We start from the raw sequence: 17,531 nt of genomic DNA on the forward strand, positions 1-17,531 counted from the left end.
AAAGGAAGTATCCTAACGCATAAGCTCCCCTTCTTCCCCCCTAGTCGTTTAGTGTGCGCGGAGCAGCCAGAGAAACATTTACAAAGCGCCTAGCAGGACCGTTGCTATTGCCTGAAAGCACCGACTTGTCAATGAAGAGGATGGATATCGACAATGCCAAGAAAAAAACGGTACGCCTACGCTGTAACCTACATTTACTGGGTCACTCTAATTAACCAGACGAAGATTGGGGCGAGCGGCCTATCAAGATAGGTTCCGCAGGAGCCAGTGCCACAATTCAAAATAGGAAAAATGTAAGCAATATTTTATGGCGCGACCATGCTTAGTCGATTCTAGACTCAATCGCACTAAGTCCACTACAGGCTGCATGAGGCGTCGTCTAGATTTCTTTCATATGAGTAGGTATGTCAGGGGAAGCCATCCCATTACTTGCACTAAGGCTGGAAATTAGAGGACTTTCCAATTCTCCGATTATTAGCACTATTCAAAGCGGGTAATTGAAGCCATTCGCCATGATTTTTGTCGGCTTCTATGGTGTTCTTCATATGGGTAGCATTTGGCAATGCTTTTTTTTTTGTCAATTCGCATTGCTTGAATTTCATACTGTGTTAACTGCGTTGTATTGTTAGAGTATGCAATAGCGCTATGCATAATTTAGATATTTTATTTCTTTTAGATGCGCTGCAATATATTCATACATGACAGCCCGCTGGACATAGGCCGATCTATGTGGCTGAATAAGTTCCAGACATACTTGTAAGAGCACTTACCCATTACAATAAAAAAAACAGCTTGGGAATTCAAAACATGATTTGTGTTTCTGTTCACTATTCTAAGAGTGCATGGCCTGTGCTGTTGTGAAAGGCGCCCGTGCGTGAGCTGCGTCCCGGCACGAAGCATGGCCAGACAAAGTAGGCACCCCACATATCGTTCATGCACCACCATTAAGCCAGCTTTACAGCGGACTACTGCCCGTATTGGGCTTCCGCATAGGTATCCCCTGTTTGCTACCTATCGCATATGTACCCTGTATATTTATCCTATATATCTCGTGTATAGCACTATCACATGTAACTCCGGTATGACTCCCCCCCTGCATAGCCCCCTCCTGTATATCTCCCCGCCTGTACTCAATCCCTGTACAGCTTCTGGATAAACCTCATGTTGACTGCTTGCTTGCCTGCTTGATTGATTGATTGATTGATTGATTGATTGATTGATTGATTGATTGATTGATTGATTGATTGATTGATTGATTGATTGATTGATTGATTGATTGATTGATTGATTGATCGATTGATTGATTGATGGGTTTAACGAGCCGAAGCTACACCTCATCTATCACGCGCGCCGTAATGGAGGGCTCCGCATTATTTTGACCACCCGGGGATCTTTAACGTGCGCCGAAATCTCTACACACGAATGTTTCGCTTTTCTTCTCCACCAGAAAAGCCGCCGTGACGGCCGGGATCAAACTCGCATCCTTGGGTTCAGCTGCCTTAGCCATTGAGTAACTAAAAGCGGCCCAGAAATTTTGATAGAATTTTTTTTACGACTGTATTTGGCCTTCACTAGCCCCGGTAGGTTCCTGATGCTACCTGCACATTGCGGCAGTTGTGCATCACACAGACCCATCTCACTTCGGGCAGCACTGTAAAAGACTTGAAAACAAATATACATAGGTCCCAGCTGGTGCATTTCGATACACCGGGCTCGCGTGGGTCAAGAACCAACGTGGTATTTGATTGCAATGGTTGCAATGGTACAAGGGTGACTAGAAACTAGAAAAGCAGGTTATTGTATGGGCGAAATTTGCGCGTTCATTTGACGTGAAAAAGGCATGCAAGATTTTACCCAGCTCAGTGTGTTACTGTTTCTCAAGTGCTGGAGGCATTCTTCATTTGATTGGCAAGTGTTCGAAGGGAGGGTGAGGGTCATAAAAGGTGCAATTTATAGCAATCAAAATGGAGTATCCGATGTGGGTATCATCCTTCGTGCACTCTGGGATTCTATGCGCCCACATTCCTGGTTCAGATGCTATCAAATATGCAAGCTTGTGGTTTGTAGGGTGCAATGGTGCTCACTTTCTAACAATGCAACTAGCAGGTTTCAACCACATAGCGCCCATGAAATTATACTCGAGATTGATTCGGACTGGATAATAAGACAACTAACACACAACAGGTTCTCCCCGATGCTGCTTTTTTGTTGACTCAGTCATTTGTCATCGTCGACGCATGACTGAGGCAGGAAACAGGGTTTGTCTATTTCGAAAGCATTAATTCGAGTTTATCAAGCCATGTGGTTGTAAAGTCTACGTTCCAGGATTTATAGAGTCAAAATATTAGAATTCAGTAAAAAAAAATCATGGGTGCAGCGAATGTTTTGCTCCAAACAGCGCTGAACGCAAAACATCTTTACTATTTTTTGAAAGCTTGAAAAACAAATCGATGACAACTTGCAAGCGCAACCCACCTTGGCCTCATTAGAGGAGCTTTGGAAGAAGTGAGGGAAGAATGGAAAAACAAGAAACAGCAGAACAGCGGATTTCGTACGGGGCACGGAAAACCTGCTCTGGAGTAGAAGCTTCGTTTCCCGCGGTTCGTACGGGTCGAATAACGGGCGCGTAAGTGCGAGCCGCCGCCGATAGATGGCGAGACGCGTCTGGGGTAACCGTAAAGCATCGTTTATGAGGCCAATAGATAAGGTGATACAATACAAACCTAAATACCGCAGGATATGGTAGAAAGTAGGATTGATTTTATATAGTATAAAGGGAAAGGCAACAAAGCCGGTACTGATTCATACAGACCACTCACAGTAACAATGGTGCATAGATTCAAACTGCAGACGATAAAATCAGAAATTCAAGCGTGGATGGAAGAAAATGAAATCCTCGGGGAACCACAGAATGTATTTAGACAAGACAGGCAGTTGGATGATAATTTGTTCGTGATAACACAGTGCATCAAATTGCGAAAGCTCAGAATAGACCATTGTGAATTACGTTCTTGGACATTAAAGGGGCATATGACAACGTAAACAGACAACTGCTGTGGAGGGTGCTGAAACTCCAGGGCTTATATGACAAAGTAATACAGTTCCTTATAGCAATCTATAAAGATAATAGAGTGCACCGGACATGGGAAGGGCAGAAATGCGCGCAGGAGGTTAACATCCATCGAAGACTGAAACAGAAATGCCCTTTGGGCCCAATACTGTTCATGTTTTACGTGGTAGGGTTTGAAAAGAAACTGGAAGAAAGTCAGTTAGGGTTTAACAGCGCATATGTGGCAAGTCGAAGTGGTACAACAGCGTATTCCGGAAATATTATACGCAGCAGACATTGTTCTTTTAGCTGATAACCAGAGCGATATGCAACAGCTCTTAAATATTAGTGACCAGGAAGCCACAGACTTCGGGTTAAATTTTAGCACGGAAAAATCGGGAATAATGGCTTTCAATGACACTAGCACTGACTCAGTGTCAATCCAGCATGGCGAATTACCCAGAGTCAAGGAATATAAATATTTGGGAGTGTGGATAAACGAAGGGGACAACTACTTAAGAATAAAGGAAGGCGAAACGCAGCTATAATTAAGCATACAGCTCTCTGTGGTGGTATAACAAATATGAAGAAGTGAGAGGAATGTGAAAAGGAGTAATGGTTCCGGGCCTCACATTTGCGAATGCAGTACTCTCCTTAAAATCAGATGCTCTGTCATGCCTCGAAGTGATTCAGAGAACGGTGGGCCGTTTGGCCTTTGGAGCGCATGGTAGAACAACTAACGAAGCGGTGCAGGGAGATATGGACTGGGCGTCGTTTGAAGTTCGATAAGCTCAGAGTAAAATATGTTTTGAGGTGAAGTGGAGAGCAATGTATCAACGTAGGTGAGACGCTAAAGTTTTTAGGTACCTATACATGAAAAGCGTGAACACGCAGTGCAGTGGCTAACGAAGACTAGAAAACAATCGATGAAATACGGAAAGAACAATCGAGAATCAAAGACAGCCAAGGTAACCAAAAAAGAAGCAAGGAAGAAAGATAGAAACAAGTAAACGGAGCGAAAAAATGGGAGCTAGAACGTCATTAGAGATGTACAGGGCAGAGAAATTCGACATCATAAAGGAAAATTTCTACGATAATTCCCAGTGCAGTGCTTTGCTTTTTGAGGCTAGAGCAAGGTTGCTTGAAAACTAAGAGCTTTGTGGGGAAGTATACACAAGGTGATGGGGTATGCGTGGTCTGCGGAAAAGAAACAAACTATGCGGCACATAGTGTTGGAATGTGAGTGTATCCATCCAAATCTACATGAGGGAAATAACCGGCTTCCAGAAGCCCTAGGATTTAAGAGTAGCCCAGATAGAGCTAACTCAACGCTTTCTAGGCGACTAAAAGGAGATTAGAATGCCGGTGGACGAAAAGCAGAGAGGGGAATATTGTCTAGGACAGCTACCACCTGTAACAGAAAGAGGAAGTATTTTGTGCCTGTTCTAAGAGCAGAGCCAGTATTAAACGATACCACTATCAATCAATCAATCAATCAATCAATCAATCAATCAATCAATCAATCAATCAATCAATCAATCAATCAATCAATCAATCAATCAATCAATCAATCAATCAATCAAACAGAGGTGAAAAATTCGTTCATAGAGGCAAGTGTCCCAACTGACATCGCCGTTTTGCATGCTGAATGGACTTGCATACAAGAAAAATATAGTCAGAACCAATTATTTTTCACTTCGTTTCAAAGCTTAACGAAACAGAAAGCTGAAGTGGATTTCTACGCTACGTAAATTGTCCCAGTTGAGGTGCATGATGTGCTGGCGGGTCTATACTGAAGACACGAGGAAGGATCACTCCGCTAGCGCTGCAACTGTATTTCTATTCCTTCTTCGCCCAGCTGGAAAAACAAAACTCTCCAAAGGTGGGCCACCCATTACTGCAGTATGTGCCGAAATTCATGTCCCTGCCAGCTGTCTCCCCGGTGAACTTTACATCTGTGCACGCGTCTGATCGGGTACATGGGAAATGTTCGCTCGTACTCAGCTTCTCGCTGGTGGAAAGGACGGACGGTGAGGTCCATGTAAGGTATTTTGCTGCAAGAACTTATCGGGCGTTCGATGGTTAGATTGGTGAGCTGCTCTTATTACACTGCTGTCAGCCTTAGTATTTCGACTAGATGATTCAGTACTGGAGGCTAAAAGCAAAAACGCCCGTGTGTACGAGATTTCGGCGCACGTTAAAGATCCCCAGGTGGTCGAAATTAATCCGGAGCCCTCCACTACGGCGCGCCGCATCGCCTGTGTTGCGTTGGCGCGTTAAACCCCTACAATCAATCAATCAATAGATGATTCAGTACTGGTCCCTTTGGGCTTGCTTGACATATGTGGACAGAGCCCTAACAAAAATTACTGAGCGCAGAAAAGACTTGTGTTTCACACGATGTAATAACCTTCCCATTTCGGAATGTCCGAATTTTCAAGAACGTTGTAGGGAATTGTTAATCAAGGGAGCTGTGCATATACCGGCCAGCTCAAAAACAAACCACATTTCCCAGAGAGTTTTACATTTCTTTCATGGGTTAGCCCAAACCACCCCTTTTAGGAGAAGTTGGGTAAAGGTAACCGCGATTTTGTATCCCCGGAAGTGGAGAGGGAACAAACACTGTCATCATTGTACCCTTTTGATACGCCCTTGACGGAAAAACATTTTTACTTTCGCATTAATTGCCTTTCGTAATGGTCAGTGTGTTGTTTTACGCTAGTTGTGATGAGATAAACTAATGCTAAGAAAAAAAAACAGCGCTACAGAAGTAAAAGAAAGGTAAAAATATACTTACTCTACATCAACTTTTCCGGAACTTTAAGTTCATTAATTTACTACGCGATTCCTAACATATCTATGACTTCTTCTTGACAAAATCATTTCGCCTGCGACGAATGACCACAGGAGTTATTTTGACACAGTGGTTGTTCACTACCCCTTTTCAAAATATGCTTGTTTTACATTTCGAATTCCAAAAAGAATTGCAGCTTACTTCGGCATAGGAGCCTTGTGTTCCAGACATACAGCACTACCTCTACAATGTGACAACACAAATTTCGCATTAAGAGATGTTTTGTTCCTTGCTACTGCTGCGTCTCCAGATTCCTCAGTCGCAAGAGCGATAGAGCAGCTGCTTAAACCAGATATTCTGTTCTACTGCAAAACGCTTTGACACCTGTGGTGAACTTGTTCTTCACCAAGGTTTCGTAATGAAAGCAACGGTGCTTTTGAAAATGCTAGTTCAGAGCAGAAAATAATGAAAGTACTCATGGTTTAGAGATTCCCGAGCCATGCTGGCTGAATGTTTGAAAATGCTTATGCAGGGCCGGTCCGTCATGTGGCTTAGAAATGTACGAGCCATGGAGGCCTAAGGTAGGGGCTCACAGTGCCTGTCGGCGCAGAGGGACTCCCTGGAGCAGAGGATGCAGCCGACCACGATGACGATGAGCACGACGCAGCTGGAGACGAGGATGGGCACCAGGATCTCCAGGTCCGTCATGCTGGGCAGCGACGACCGCTTGGGCTGCGACGAGGTGGCTTCCACCGAGGCCACGTCTGCGTGCAGCGAGAATTGCCGCTCTCTAAACAGGCAGTACGGGGCGGCTGGGCAAGCGAGGCAAACCGTGGTCGACGGTGAAGCGATGTATCAACAAGTCGGCCAAGAGATAGAGCCCGCGCAAGCTACGCGCCGAACGCAGCTTCGTCTTCGTTGGGGTCTGCCTCCTTTATTATATATATCTGTGCATACACAGGGGTTGCCACAATAACTATGCCTCTTTAAAACGTTTTAACTTAACAACTCGTTCGTTTGCGCTCAAGCTTGGTACGATGGCCGCGTTTCACGGTTTACTTTGTTAAATATAAGAATGGGTGATGCGCGGCACCTGGGTGGTTACTTAAGACACAAAATACAAACTATTTTCGCCTATGGGAGTCCCGGCCGCCATGACGGAACAATATGACCGCCGTGGTACGGCGGCGCCATCGGTCAATCGTTGAACAAAATGCTTTGCAGGGATGAAATGAGTGGCAAGAACGCAGGAAATAGACCACGTATGAGAGCTGCCACACGAATTGCCAGTAGCCCTATCAACATGCGTGACATTAAACAGAGACTTAATTACTCTTTTGCACTACCGTATGCGACCATGCGCTGGAGGGGCAGGCTGCATTGGCGGTTGCAGCCTCGACATCACTGCGGATCCGGCGAAGTGTAAAACAACCGCACAAAAACGGAGCACTCACGAGCGGTGCCGTTGGGGGTGGTGAATTCGTACTGAGCCTCGGTAGCGCCCGCCGTGGACCTGGCCACCACGTGTACGTGGTAGGTGAGGCCAGGCGTGAGGTTGCGCAGGTGCAGCTGGCTCTGGTTGGCGGGGAGTCCCTCGGCAAGCGTGGTCCAGGCCTGCGTGGCACCCTGGCGCAGCCGCACCGAGAAGTCGAGAAGCTCGCAGCCGCCACTCTTCCAGCTGCGCAGGCTCAGGTTGGCGTACCTCTGGGAGGCCTGGATGAACTCCTCTTTGCTCGGCGATAGCGGGGCTGCTCGCGCGGGGGCGGGGTCGAATATATGTGGGAAAAGAATGTTAGTGTCGCGTCGAAGAAGTTGGAGCGGCTGCCGAGAAAAAAGGTCATTACATACGCCGCTCGTTACGCAGGGGGGAAACATGTGTCTTCTCTACGCGCTGCGTGCGCCTTAATGGCCTGTACATGAAATTCCCGGTAGGTTCTTTTATGCTTGTACGTTTATATAAACTGGTTGTCTTTTCGTTTCGCTACTGCATTCGGCATAGACAATTGCCAGTAGTGCAACTTCGATAGCGCTTCGATAGCGCTACTTCTATCACGCTTGTCTATGTCACGGTCTGGGAGCAGAACAGAACCTTGGTTTAAATACAGCGTATTTGTTTTTATTTTCTTCTGGTAACTATTCAGTATTACCCTCCCAGAGATGCAGTTAAAACTTTGGGACAAAACACGAGCATTCACGATTGTCCTGTAGTCTCATTTATCCGCTGTTTTGCCCCTCCTGTCGTCAAACTTTCATCGTCCGGTATCACGCCGTGCTCGGCTAGGTACTGGCAACAAAAACATGAACAATCCAATGATTAAAGTGACATTGAAGACGAAACCGACGTTGGTCTAAATAGATAGATTGGCATCCCCAGAAAACGAATATACCAGTCTCTTGGACAGTACCGTGAAAATATTCGCTTAAACAGTAAAAAAAAAAATGAAGCTATCAGTCGCCCAGCAGAGATGGCGTAAACGTTGACTCAGCGGATGTGTCAAGATTCACGTGACGAACAACAGAACGAGAACCGCGCCCACAAGCTCTCAAAGAAACACATAAAATCCTTCTTTGCACGTAACTTTCATAAGTCATAAACAATTATAAATGTACACGTATAATTCAAGCCGTACCGACCTTCGCAAGCTGCCAAGCCGTGGCGCCGGTGGCGGTTGCGATGGTTATTGCAGGTTCGGCGAAGTCGCATGCCTGTTATGCCTGTTACTCCTTGTTTACTTCATGGCGGCAAGTAGCGCATCGGCCTTCCACGGTTCTGCTCTTCTGTGGACAGTAATTTTCGTCTAATAGAACACGTTTTTCGCTCCCTCACATAGCGCTGTCTACGAAGTTTTGCACCCCAGGCCGGCGTCCGAAGCTGTGAGTGTTGTGGTCGCGTTCGCTTCGCGATGAAATGCGACGGCGTGTTTCTGCGGGTGGACTGTGCTTGCTATGTGGGAATTATAACTAGGCACGATTCAATCCCGCACGGGGTATGTAGAGTGTGCGCGATTTCTTAAAAAAACCTTACTGGCTTGTCCTGGTGTGAAGGGACTTGTTCGCCCCGTAAATCACAGAAGCGAGTGCTACATTTACGACGAACAGGAGGCAATCCATCGCTTGCCAATTTCGCGTTTCGGCCTCAAAGCGGGTGCCGTAACGATGTGTTTCAGTAAAATGTGCTGTTGGGCTAGTTGGTGCATTATGAATTACGAAAATTGCGCTGAATAGACAAACAGAGGAAGAATTGCGCATTGTCTGTCTTTCTTCCTCTGTTTGTCTATTCAGCGCAATTTGCGTAATTCATAACGATGTGTTTGTTCGAAACTATTTCTTGGTTGTCTTAAAGTTGAATAAAATGTGTTCGTCAAACCGGGTCTTTTGGTTTTGGGCGTTGTGTGCTGCCATGCTTCCACTACGGTGCGTACTTAGGTAAAATGATATTTGTATCAAGTTATGCACGCTTTTCATTCCATACTGGCGCCAAGGCGTTTGTTAGGAGTGGTTTGGGCACTCGTAAAAGCTCTAGGTGCACACTTCTGGCAGATATGCTCGTAAGCAACTCGCTTCGAAAAACACTCAACAGATGGTGCAATATTTATTATCATATCGCAACGGAAAACTGACGAAACGTTCTACTATAATTCACGTAGCGGTGCCGACTTAGCGGGCCGCAAGAATTTTACGCTACACGCTGTTACGAGTTAAACTAACAGATGGCGCCTCGTTGTTAAGCTGAGTGCATCGAAGCGACTAAACCCGACTACCCGTCCCCACTACAGTCTCCGACCTTGGGAGGTCCCACTACAGTCTCCAACCTTGGGACCTCCTTCTGTATATAACCGCCGTGTATACCTTTCAGATATTAATAAATTGATTGATTGATTGATTGATTGATTGATTGATTGATTGATTGATTGATCCGCAACGAGAATGCTAGTAAAAAAATGAAGAAAGCTCACACTAACGTGTAAGACCTGAAGGAAGCGAAGCTGTACGCAACCTTCCCGACCATCACGAAGGTTTAGGTCCACGATTGCAGCCGATTTGCTTCTTCGCTGCCGCAACGACATTTACATCTCATTTGTTGCTATAGGGAAGCTCAACGTAACGTGTAAGTTATAATAATTGGACATTGAACATTAGCATTAGCACTTTTCACCCCACCGACACCATTGAGTTAGAGGAGCGTTTATTAATCATCATCGACTGTGGGTGAGTACTCTTCATCTCCATTTTGGACTTCAACTAACGCTTATCCTTTTCCCTCGTGACCACTTCCATAATCTATTGCCTGTATGGTGTCGGTGGAAGCGATGTTGGAGGTGCATCGCCGTGTTATGTACCATTACACGTAGGCGTTCTCTTCATCCTCAGTACTAGTGCCTTGTGATCGCTATGATGGCTAACACAGTTGATCGATTTGAGAAGTGCTGAAGTTTGCAAAGACCAGATTGACGGCGGAGCCATAACGGACGAGTGACGTGAGCAATGTGATTGTGACAACAAAATTGTTGCCACGCTTGCGGCCAACGTTGGAGTTCTTTTTTTTTGCCAATTTCGGCCAATCTCCCTAAGTGGGTATGCTTGGCTTGATAAACGTGCGCCGGGGACGCTGGGCGGTCACCACGAGGCACGTACACACGAGCGCTAGGCATTTTCTTGGTTTTGTTAACTGCCGGGCGGTCGCAGCCAGGCCCTCGGTCACGTGCGCGAGCTCGTCAATTTCTTGGTACTTTTAACTGCAGACGCGAGAAGTTACGATTTGCTAAACAGCTTCGCTGTTAAAAAACGCGCCCCTGTCGTAGTTGTCGCTGCGGTTGCTCTGTCCGCTGGACGTTTTGTCGGTAAAGTGAAACGCAGCGCGGCACATTCCCATTGTTTAACCACCATCTCACGTCCCGTGCGGCACCACGATTGACGCACAGAGAGCGGCAGGTAACGGAAGTGTGGGGCGGGCAAGTTGCTTTGTCGTATGCACCGAGTGCGCGATCAGTGGCTCCTGCGGACGCGATGGTTCGCTCGGTAGGTTTAGTTTTCCTGTTATACCACACCGCTGTCTCACTCGCTTCCGGCCTCCGTTGACGTCACGTAAAACGTCATAAAATGGCGCGAGGAATGAAATGCCTTTTTAAATTGCTAATTTCTCGACACTTTTCGACGCCGAATAAACGCTGAGAGGTCTTCGGGGCAGCTGAACTTTCGTCTAAGCCCCTCTGAGCCTTCAGTGCCCCTTTAATAGAACGGGCTACACAGCGTTACCCACCCCCTCCCCTTTGAGCGACAGGCCGCGCCTGACTTAACATTATTTAGGTTAGAATCCTGGCGTTACCTGTGACTTTATGTAACCTTCCTTGTCCTGTAGCCTTCATGTACGTGTTTTATGTTCTTTTCCTTGCGCTGCTGAGTTGTAAAAAACCTAAATGTTTTTTAAAACTAAGTAGCGCGTGCGTCTCTGTTGCAATAAAGGGTTCTAATCAAACTAAGGACGCGTTTCCCCCTTCAGGGGGCTTTTTAGTGCTTTTGTGAGCACGTAGCATCCTACCACGTTGCCATTTTAACCAAATAACAGCAGAGGTACTGACCAGCTTGACTTGGACGTGGGTCAGACTACCCGAACGTGAATTGCGGTTATGTGCGCCTTGGCTAGAGGCTCAAAGAAGGCCAGCAGAGTGGGTGGCCTTACGTCGCGGTCTTCGCACTTCGTTTCAACTTGGAGATGCTGAGACAAACGTAACGCTGTGATGATTACACGGAAAGTTTGCGGATCCGAACGGCAGCGGTTAGATGGGGACGGAGTCACTCAATGTGCGAAGCGTAAATGAAGTTTTCCCGAAAAGAATCGCAAGTAATCAAAGCGAGGAGAACGAATATAACTAACTATATAGCTACTTCCGCTTGTACCCAACACAAGCGTGCTTTCGCCCCGCCCTACAGAGAACGAGAAGCAAATTAAGATGAAATGAGAACGTCACAGCCTACCCAGTCCATTCTTTGGACGCATGCAGCCCGTGTACGCGCGCACAATGAGAACTAATCTGGAATTTCTGGCCGCCCTCATTCTTGCCATCGCGCGCTCGCGTCGTGAGTGGTTGCTTCTGGTGGGAACTTCGAAAAGCGGAAACAAAATACCAACGAGAAAATAAACGGTAAAGCGCCCCAACATATTTCACTTCATTTTCTCCCCGCACAGTCTTCAGGGCGACGTCCCGGAGCTATTCGCAACGCGCGACGACGCGGACGGATCGACACAACCGTCTAGATTGGTTGCCGCAAACACTGGCGAGTGCCGTGACGTGTGTGGCACGCAAAAACTCGCGCCGACCGCGTTTGGCGATCACCTACGAGAAAATAGGCGCCGTGGGTACTTCTTGCTTATTCCTTTACAATTATATCGTATGAAGCTTTCAATGGCGTTACCTTTAAACGCTAACTAAATTATCTTCATTTAAATTACTTAGGAGCCCTCAGTATCCTCATGTGTGGGCCCGGATAATATATTCACAGGGCCTGCATTTGCCTCCATAAGGTTGGTTTGTTGTGGGGAAAAAGGGCCTGCGCGCGAGGAGCATTTTCTAGCGGCACGAGCGTGTGGGGCTGCAACATGCTGGGTTTTATTACAGGGGTGCCGTCCATTTTGTTTGCTTCAGTTTTACTGCGCTTCTTTCTTTTCGTGTTATCCTCTGCGGATTTCACAAGAACTGACTTGGAAAGCCTGCTTTGCCTTCCTTTTCTTTTTCTTGCTTTTCTTGTGTCGTCTGAAAGCGGGCCTCAAGCCTCAAATTATTATGTACCGCTATAAACAAACCGGTTCAAGAGTATGCGGTATGGGAAAAGCGCGTATGATTAAAACTAGCGAAGAATTTTCACTGGTAATAATAAGCACGTAGAACGTTATTACTCGATTAAAATTTTCAAACTTCGATCTGTTTTCAATTTGCCGGTGCGGCTGTCTCTTTTTTTTTTTTTTTTTCACCTCAATGGTTTCATTTAATCAGTCCAGTAATGTTTATTCTGGCGCACAAATAATTCAGGGAAGAAAGACGCCTGCAGGAAATGGTATCTCCAGCATGTAGCTTTTACTTTTTACCACGCTGTGTACAGTAGCTTCAATCTACGCCGATGCCACCGCACTTGTATACGAAAGCAACTTCTAAAGCGAAGGCTTTCTTCGTGGGACCGATGGCGTCCCGTCAAAAAAACTCATGCATTTGCCCATAGACCGGTTGGTCGAACGAAAAGCTCGGATCACCTATCTGGAAGCACGGCACGTACGTGAAACCGGGCTTCAATTGCGTCGAAACGGTTACTTGAAAATCGCTAAAAAGGAACGGTTCTAGATAAGCAATACACGCCATGAAGAAGGAGTACAATAGCACACCTTCACCTCATAAACCCCGTATCAGTATACATTTAGATGGTTCGTAGACGCGTTTGCTTAGTGAGCGAGAAATCGTCGGGTGGGTTCGTTCTTCGTTTGCGATTTGGGCCTTTGAAGGCTTGACGATCGATCGATTGGACGCACTGTCAGCGAAGATTTTGACGCCCTTCCGACGCAGTCTTGACGTTATGAAGCTTATCTGGTTCTCTCAACTTTCTTTAGGAAGGGATGGTAATATTTTTTGTGTGTGAAATCCCGCTTCAGAATTTACCGCGCGCTTTTTAAAAAAAAATTCCTCTTCAACCTACTCTAAGCAAAAACCTACGGGCGATTGAGCTGTTCAGAAAAGTCAGTCTATATGTGCAATCTTGGGAGAGCAAAAGCAACGACTCGCGTAAAGGATAACGTGGATTTTGGCGCGGATTCACAAAGAAGTAAAGGCACTGTTCCGCGCATGGCGGCTCCAGTGGACCGCACGTGCGGGCTCTAAACGGAACACGGCGGCCAGAGTGCGAGAGCGAAAGTTCGGAAGAACTTTAGATGCCGAAGAGTTCTTTAGATACACCAACGGTTTTGGCTTGACTTCATGGCTCTCTGGCCTTGAAACAGTCCCCTCTTATGTCACTCGAATTAGTCATACCACTACAAAGGGGGCACGATAGGGCGGTTGTTAACGTCAGAATCGCACTAGTTGATAGTGGTGCAGCAGCGACAAAAGACAGGGCACAGAAAAGGAAACAACACGGGCGCTCCTTGTCTCCTCCTTTATGTCCGGTCTGTTCGTGCTGGTCCACCATTGTGAATATGTACCAGCTGGCCTAATTCTCTACTCTTTCTCAGTACTTAATGTCTGGAATAACGCCAGAACTCTCCCTTTTGATAACTAAACCACGATAGCTGGACCCCCCTTCCCACCTCGACTGACTGGTGGCGAACACGGCGACGGGCGAGTGCGAACGCGCGATCGGAAACGTTGGATTCGCGCTCCCTTACGACATCCGATCCATATAAATAAAACCATCAAGTCCCGGTGGAGATGTATAAAACCTGCTATCCAAGTGCAGCCTCGCAACAGCAAAAAAAGGCGCAAAAAGTGTTAGCAGAAAGTGCAATAACATCACCCCCATCAAAGAACGCTCTCGCATTTCTTTGTTAATCGCTGCAGAACATTTCTGCAATACTTTTTTTGTTCTTATGGGGTAGGTATACAGTGTAGAACTCTACAGTTCCTTCCAGAATTCAAACTTGGGCCTAATCCGTGACGCTACATCTCGGATACGATTTGCTCCGTAGCGGAGAACTGCAGATTATTTTAACCTCCTGGCATTGCTTACCACGCGCCAAAACAATGTAGTATAGACAAGGAAGTGTGCCTTGGAATAGTGGTTTAACAGGATCGGCTTGCTCTGTTTCAATGTTAGCCTCTTCTTTATCCTTTGAGACCTGAGATACGACTGTATCTCGTCTTATACTAGTTGTAGCGTTATTAATTGACTGTCACCTGTCATACGGCTGTGAAGGCGAGTTTACGCCGGCCTGACTTCCCCATTGGCTGCAACGCGGTGTGTGCCGTCCTAACGCCCCGTTGGCTCAATGGATATGAGGCGTAATGCGCCGGCCTGACTACCCCTTGGCTGCGAACGCGGGTATGCGCCGGCCTAACTCCCCGTTGGCTCATTGACTGTGACGTGTCATACGGCCGTGAAGGCAAGTTTACCCCATTGGCTGTAACGCGGTGTGTGCCGTCCTAACGCCCCGTTGGCTCAATGGCTATGAGGCGTAATGCGCCGGCCTGACTACCCCTTGGCTGCGAACGCGGGTATGCGCCGGCCTAACTCCCCGTTGGCTCATTGACTGTGACGTGTCATACGGCCGTGAAGGCAAGTTTACCCCATTGGCTGCAACGCGGTGTGTGCCGTCCTAACGCCCCGTTGGCTCAATGGCTATGAGGCGTAATGCGCCGGCCTGACTACCCCTTGGCTGCGAACGCGGGTATGCGCCGGCCTAACTCCCCGTTGGCTCATTGACTGTGACGTGTCATACGGCCGTGAAGGCAAGTTTACCCCATTGGCTGTAACGCGGTGTGTGCCGTCCTAACGCCCTGTTGGCTCAATGGCTATGAGGCGTAATGCGCCGGCCTGACTACCCCTTGGCTGCGAACGCGGGTATGCGCCGGCCTAACTCCCCGTTGGCTCATTGACTGTGACGTGTCATACGGCCGTGAAGGCAAGTTTACCCCATTGGCTGCAACGCGGTGTGTGCCGTCCTAACGCCCCGTTGGCTCAATGGCTATGAGGCGTAATGCGCCGGCCTGACTACCCCTTGGCTGCGAACGCGGGTATGCGCCGGCCTAACTCCCCGTTGGCTCATTGACTGTGACGTGTCATACGGCTATGAAGGCAAGTTTACGCCGGCCTGACTTCCCCAATGGTTGTGAACACGGGTATGCGTCCCCGGCCGGCCTTGCGTCCCCAATCGCAGCGAAGCTTCACGTGGCTGCAGGAATAATGATGATAATAAAGAGGTCTAAAATCGAAGTATACCCAGCCACACTGTATACTGGAGCAGCAGAGGAAGCGGGGGGGAAGCGGGTATGCGACACCCCGACATTATTCCTAACGTCACGCCTTGAGGTCTGAAATTGTCAATCGGTACCCGCCGATTGACGTACAGTAAGTTTGGCATCGCTTGGCTCGTCGTTAGGCTCACCATTAGGTTTACCTAATGTTAAACCTGAACATAGGGATAAAGAGGGTGACCGGCCAATGTTCTTAGCCGTAGTGACGGAGAAAAGAAGAAAAATACGCAAAGAAAACCGGGGGAAAGAAAGAGGGTGACGATGGAAAGGTCCAAATATGATCCATTGGTCCTCTTGCATGTCTCACGACATCGTACACCCAGCAGCACTGAACTGTGCTGCACACAAAATCAGTGCTGCTGAGCACGAGGTTGCGGGTTCGATTCCCGGCCGCGGCGTCCGCTTTTCTGATAGAGGCGAAGAGCAAAAATGCCCGCGTGTGCGAGATTGCAGTGCACGTTAAAGATCCCCAGGTGGCCAAAATTAATCCGGAGCCCTCCACTACGACGCGCCTCATCGCCTGCGTTGCGTCGGCGCGGTAAACCCCACAATCAATCAACATAAAATCAGTGACACTAACGTCAGTGACATAGCTCGGCGACACAACTCAGCGAGATGTTATGCTCACGCATCCTCACATAATAAGAGACAACTTAGGTGTCCCCGTAATTTTTTATTCAACTATTACTTCCAAAACATGCATACATTTTAACGCAATGTCACCCAGTAATTGCTCGGTATCTAACTTTTGTTTCTTGAAATCTGAGTATTGGTGGCGCACATGGGGATAGACGTGTCTAGGGTTCGAGAGGGCTGATCTTTTGATTAGTGAGAAGCGCAATTCTCTTAGCACTTAGCTGTCACTATTCAAGTACTGCAGCTTCTGAAGTAAACTTCTGCTCCCCGCGCTTTTAATTGGTGGTTCTGTAAGCTCCAGGGGGCACTCTTGAGCGCGGAAGCTGTTCTGGAAGCCCGCAAAGCAAGTCTCCTCCTAAAGCTCCTCTAGGCCCCCGCCGCAGCATAAATTGACGTTTAAGAAAAGCGTTGCATACCAGCGCCATCGGTCTTGGCACGGATGACATCACTGGGCTCGCTTCGGCCCAGCGAATTGTGCGCCGTCATGTAGAACTGGTACGTGGTGCCGCACTCCAGTTCGCGCACCGTGTACACGGGCTGCACCGTTGAGATGGGCGTCTCCTGCCAGTGGTCGGCCTCCTTGCGCTGGTGAAGCACGTACTCTGCGCAAAGGACTGCTGCTGCCGGGGCTCGGGGAAGAGCGAGCGCGGGGCACGGGCTGTGTACGATACCTGTGACGGGGTTTCCGAACGACGTCTTGAGAGACCATCCCAACGTAACCGAGCTTGTGGATACCGAAACAACTTCCAGGCTGGGAGGGCTCGGCGGTACTGCAAGCGGAAGAAAAGAAAGGTATCCCTAAGAGTGATGTGAAGCGTACATTGGATCGATCACAATCCCGTTGGAAATATGTACCTTGCGTGATCCTTTATTTATCTCTGCTCAAATAAAGCGAATATGTGAAGAACTGCTAGCACCAACTTATTGCCGCGCGCCTACCCTGCACCACTACTAAATGACCACGCACAAAAAAAGGTAGCTGTTCACCAAATAAGTAAAACACCTTGCGCGTCAATTTTTACAACCTTCAGCCCATGCCTTTCTAGCAATCTGTGTTGAATAGAACATTTGGAAGCACCCATCTAACCGTTCTTTTCAG

The 17,531-nt window shown here is 47.6% G+C and overlaps 1 protein-coding gene across 1 annotated transcript in view; it reads right to left on the reverse strand.

Moving 5' to 3' along the window:
- LOC144146903 (uncharacterized) overlaps positions 1-17,531 on the reverse strand; it is a 723,365-nt gene that overhangs the window by 59,637 nt on the left and 646,197 nt on the right. The window contains exons 13-16 of the mRNA XM_077678868.1: positions 17,104-17,202; positions 16,849-17,034; positions 7,298-7,591; positions 6,437-6,607 (exon numbers count right to left, since the gene is read on the reverse strand). Of these exons, the coding sequence (XP_077534994.1) occupies positions 6,437-6,607; positions 7,298-7,591; positions 16,849-17,034; positions 17,104-17,202 (750 nt within the window). The remainder of the gene's footprint in view (positions 1-6,436; positions 6,608-7,297; positions 7,592-16,848; positions 17,035-17,103; positions 17,203-17,531) is intronic.

The sequence above is a fragment of the Haemaphysalis longicornis genome, unplaced genomic scaffold (assembly GCF_048455015.1).
Source record: "Haemaphysalis longicornis isolate Haplotype H1 unplaced genomic scaffold, Haemaphysalis longicornis Haplotype H1 scaffold_1, whole genome shotgun sequence".
NCBI classification, from domain to species: Eukaryota; Metazoa; Arthropoda; class Arachnida; order Ixodida; family Ixodidae; genus Haemaphysalis; species Haemaphysalis longicornis.